Source organism: Capsicum annuum, unplaced genomic scaffold (assembly GCF_002878395.1).
Source record: "Capsicum annuum cultivar UCD-10X-F1 unplaced genomic scaffold, UCD10Xv1.1 ctg3595, whole genome shotgun sequence".
NCBI classification, from domain to species: Eukaryota; Viridiplantae; Streptophyta; class Magnoliopsida; order Solanales; family Solanaceae; genus Capsicum; species Capsicum annuum.
Window position 1 is genome coordinate 1,144,470 of NW_025842902.1, and position 3,945 is coordinate 1,148,414.

Consider the following 3,945-nt stretch of genomic DNA (forward strand, 5'->3'; position numbering starts at 1 on the left):
AAGACTCATTGCTGGAAATCGTGTTTTGCCAGCGTGGGATTAAAAGATAGAATATAATTATATATTAAAGATTAACACAAATTAAAGTGAGAAAAAATATAACGAAACATGCGATAATGTCTAATAAATTTATAAAGACAACAACCCTATTAGTTAGCAAAAAATAGTGAACCCATTAGACGAAAATCAATGTTAGTTCATCGCAAGTGGAGCAGTTTCAAAACTTCATCTTCTATCTTCAAGGCAAAGCCAACGTAAAGTCACAATGCATACGGTAATAACCACCGTATGGTGCTAAGCGCATCACTTATATCAAGAAAAACGCTCAACTGCAGGAACGTTGAAACGTGAACAATTAGATTTGGCTAAGATTACCAGCTTATCTATATCATTCCACGGTGATAATGAATATCTAACAGCTGCTTATACAATTACTCAAGCTTTTGAACTCGGATACAAGTCACCTAACGAAAACATCAGTCGAGATCAAAATGTTCTACTACTCCGAACTCTAAAATTTGAACCAGTGGTTTGTCCTGCAGTAATACCTTCTAGCAAGCTTAATAGAAAGAAAACATCATGAGTGCAAACTTTGAATACCCACTACTTTGAACTTAAAAATGTCTGGCATCTTCTTGATGTGCACGTGAGCTGGCTTTCAGCATTAGGATAGTGAAAGTCTTCATCTCACACAGGGTCCTCAGAATATATGCACAATGTCATCCACAAATCTTTTGCGTGTTAAGGAATTATAGGATGCAACCATGCAAGGGATGATATGGTAAATGTACATAGAAACCACACAAGAAATGCAAGGAAAATATTGGCACTGATGCTGCTAGTCTATCTGTAGAAAGTTTTTTGGACAAAAAGCAATTTTTTTTGAAAAACTTGTTTTGGTTAAGTTTTTTCAGAACATTTTCCTGGAGAACCTCATCAAAATACCTTAATTTGGTTGAAAAGTATTTTCTCTTGAACAAAAAAAATAAAATTCATGAGAACAATCTAAAGAAAATCTTACAACTATGCATATATGTTTTTGTTCTGCACAAATTTTTCCTCAACAATAGCGGTTAGTATTTCTTAGGGGAGAGGATGGGTGGTAGAGGACAATATGTTGACAACTACTCTATGTTGATAATATATGTATGGTGATCCCTATCTTGTGATGATAGTAAAACTTGAAAAATTTGACGACAAACATATAACTTGGAACAGGGGATGAGGATAAAACAGTTCAGATAGTTTTATTAGGGGAGGGAAAAAATGCATGTGTCTATCTTTCAGAAGACTACAACAGATAAGGATACGTCCAGAAGAACACAAATGACTGCAAAGAAAAGAAACAATGTCAATTGAGGTGTCAAATTAAGGGTATGAAGCTAGATTAACAATTTGAAATCATCATGCAAAGATAGTAAATTCCACTCAGCAATCACACAGTGAAACTATTATAGTGTAAACTATAGTAAATTCCACTCAGCAATCACGCAGTGAAACTGTTATAGTGTAAGCTATATCAAAACTAAAAGGTAGTTCATAAGCTACCAAAACCTAGAAATTGATCCCTTTTCTGCAGAATCCGAGAAAACCTAAGAATCCCCTGGCTGCTACAGATAATAAATTTCTTTAGTAGTTACAACAAAATTGGACCTAGAAATCAACACCTATCACCCTAAAAATAATTAAGAAGATTCACAGGAATACTAACAGAAATGATTCTAATCAACAAAATATCACTGAGATAGATATGTTCCAATAATTAGTTAACTTACAGAGATATTTGAAGAAAGAAAGTGAGATGATGTGGAAAGAATTCATAGCTGGAAAGAATTCTTAAAGGGTATTAAAGAAACAGAGAAGAAACAAGGCAGGATAGATGAATTAACAGGGCTTCAAATAAATATTATGATTTTGGAAGAAAATAAAATTTTTACAATATTTATCCTTTTAACCTTTTCTTCTGCAGAGGGATTGAGCAGACAGATGAATTGTTTCTGGATCAAGGACTAGAATAAACAAAGAATGTACGAAGAAGAGATATTAATTAGAAGTATGAATGTAAAATAAGTACCATAAGCCCGCCAAAAAATCCATCAAGCACGATTCTGTTCCAGCTGTCAAAGTAGGAGTGCATTGAAAACTTGGCATTTGTCATGAGTGCTGCTGAAGTTATTGCCATGACAAGGAAATAAAAGATAAATCCTGCCAAGCTAGTAAGTCCAAGAATGCCGGCAATGACGCCACCAATGATTGCCATGAATGTGCGGCTGAACAGCAGAAAGCTCAATACATATGGAGATATCCAATGACAAGGATAAAATGTACTAGCTTAGAAGGACGAAAAGAACCAATTTACTTGTTCACATATGATCAAATGTCCATCTCGGTCATATTTTCATTTTTTTTTTTTTGAGAATGATCTCGGTCATATTTTCATTCTTCTGTTCCAACTGTCAAAAAAGGCAGCCCCTTGCACTAAGTTCCCGCTATGCACAGGGTCTGTTACAGCACAGAGCTTGGATTTGATTGTTTATTTTTTCTTTTTTTGATAAGTTTATGGAGTTTGGGTTTGTTTTGTTGCAGAGGCAAAAAGAACAGGGTAGTTCACGACTTCCGTTAGCATTGAAAACAGGTATAAACTGTTCAATTACTCAAAAGGCTATTACTTACTGATACAAAAAGAAATTATTCAAAGCTACAACTCATTTGTTTGTTGATAACTTGAAAAGGTTAAATTCTCTATTAATATGGTTATAATCTGCAGTTCGTGGTTTAGGGTATTCGGTGGTTTGTTTGATGATTGAAATACTTGCAGGACGTTACTGAGGTAAAGGAATGGATATTTATAGGACTATACCAATCTGTTCGAGCCATTACAGGAAACCATACAACTACACCAAGGGTAATATCCTGTCTGCTTAAGTGCACGAGGTAATAGTCTTGGGTGAATGAAAGATAAGAAGAAATCAAGGACTGCAACCCAATTAGCCATAATACAGAATAATCATAACAATGTAAAAGTGTTAGTCCACATATGAAAAGAAGTCAACACTGAGGCTATTTTTTTTTTGGGTAACTATGGTGTCCGGGCCAGCTTGCATGCACCTCGACTAATTCCACAAGATATCTGCAAACTCTCACCAGCAACAGGTACCAAATAACTCTATCCACTAAGGCTAAGACAAATAGGAAGAATTCACCTAGTGCTTTTGTCTCTGTGGCGATCTGAACCTAAGATCTCATAGCTCATTCTCACTTCATTGATCACTAGGTCACACTCTTGGGTGCAACACTGAGGCTATTTTATGAGTTATGTCATCTAATTAAACTGATATCATGTCATATTCTTTATTTTATATCCTGGTTTCGTTCTACAGATGGATGCCTAATTGAAGAAGTTAAAGGCTTAAAGCTACCACAGATGCATATAATCCTAATTTCAACCAGTTGTTCGGTTGGGGTAACATCAGTCTCATATGATTGCGGATGAAACTCAAATGACAGTATGTATCAACTAAGTCCAGACTTAAAAAAAAAATCACCCAAATTATTACTAGCCTAAATTATCAAGAAACAGCACGGAACTATAATTTCACTCCACCTAAATATGGTGTCAAACTCAAACCAACCTGTAAAGAATAACTTTCATGTTGTTTTGCATATTCTCAGCATTGAAAGTCGGCAAATCATCCATACCGCTGCTTGACTTATCTGTAGACCCGTTCAAGTTATCATGCCCTGCCATCACGACTTTTTGCAATTCTATGGAAAATGACAAAACAATAAGAATGGAGAAGTTCAGATGTAGATCAAGCATTGAACTTTCTGGTCACTCACCATCACAGTTAGAATAAGGATTGAATTAATCAACACGACAAAAGAATTTACCCAAAGATATCCCACAAGATAATGAAATACATAAGCATTCAGACATTCTTCCAT

General features: G+C 35.2%; 1 protein-coding gene across 2 annotated transcripts in view; it reads right to left on the bottom strand.

Annotated features, from left to right (window-relative positions):
* Positions 1–348: 348 nt before the first annotated feature.
* The window catches only part of LOC107878288 (ER membrane protein complex subunit 6), a 20,658-nt gene continuing 17,061 nt past the window's right edge, over positions 349–3,945 (bottom strand). The window contains exons 2-5 of one of the 2 annotated variants that reach the window (XM_047403209.1): positions 3,633–3,765; positions 2,075–2,270; positions 1,311–1,330; positions 349–731 (exon numbers count right to left, since the gene is read on the bottom strand). In XM_047403209.1, the coding sequence (XP_047259165.1) occupies positions 701–731; positions 1,311–1,330; positions 2,075–2,270; positions 3,633–3,765 (380 nt within the window). In that variant the 3' untranslated portion in view covers positions 349–700. Of the gene's footprint in view, positions 732–1,310; positions 1,331–2,074; positions 2,271–3,632 lie in introns of both variants that reach the window. The other variant, XM_047403208.1, reaches the window with a different exon arrangement.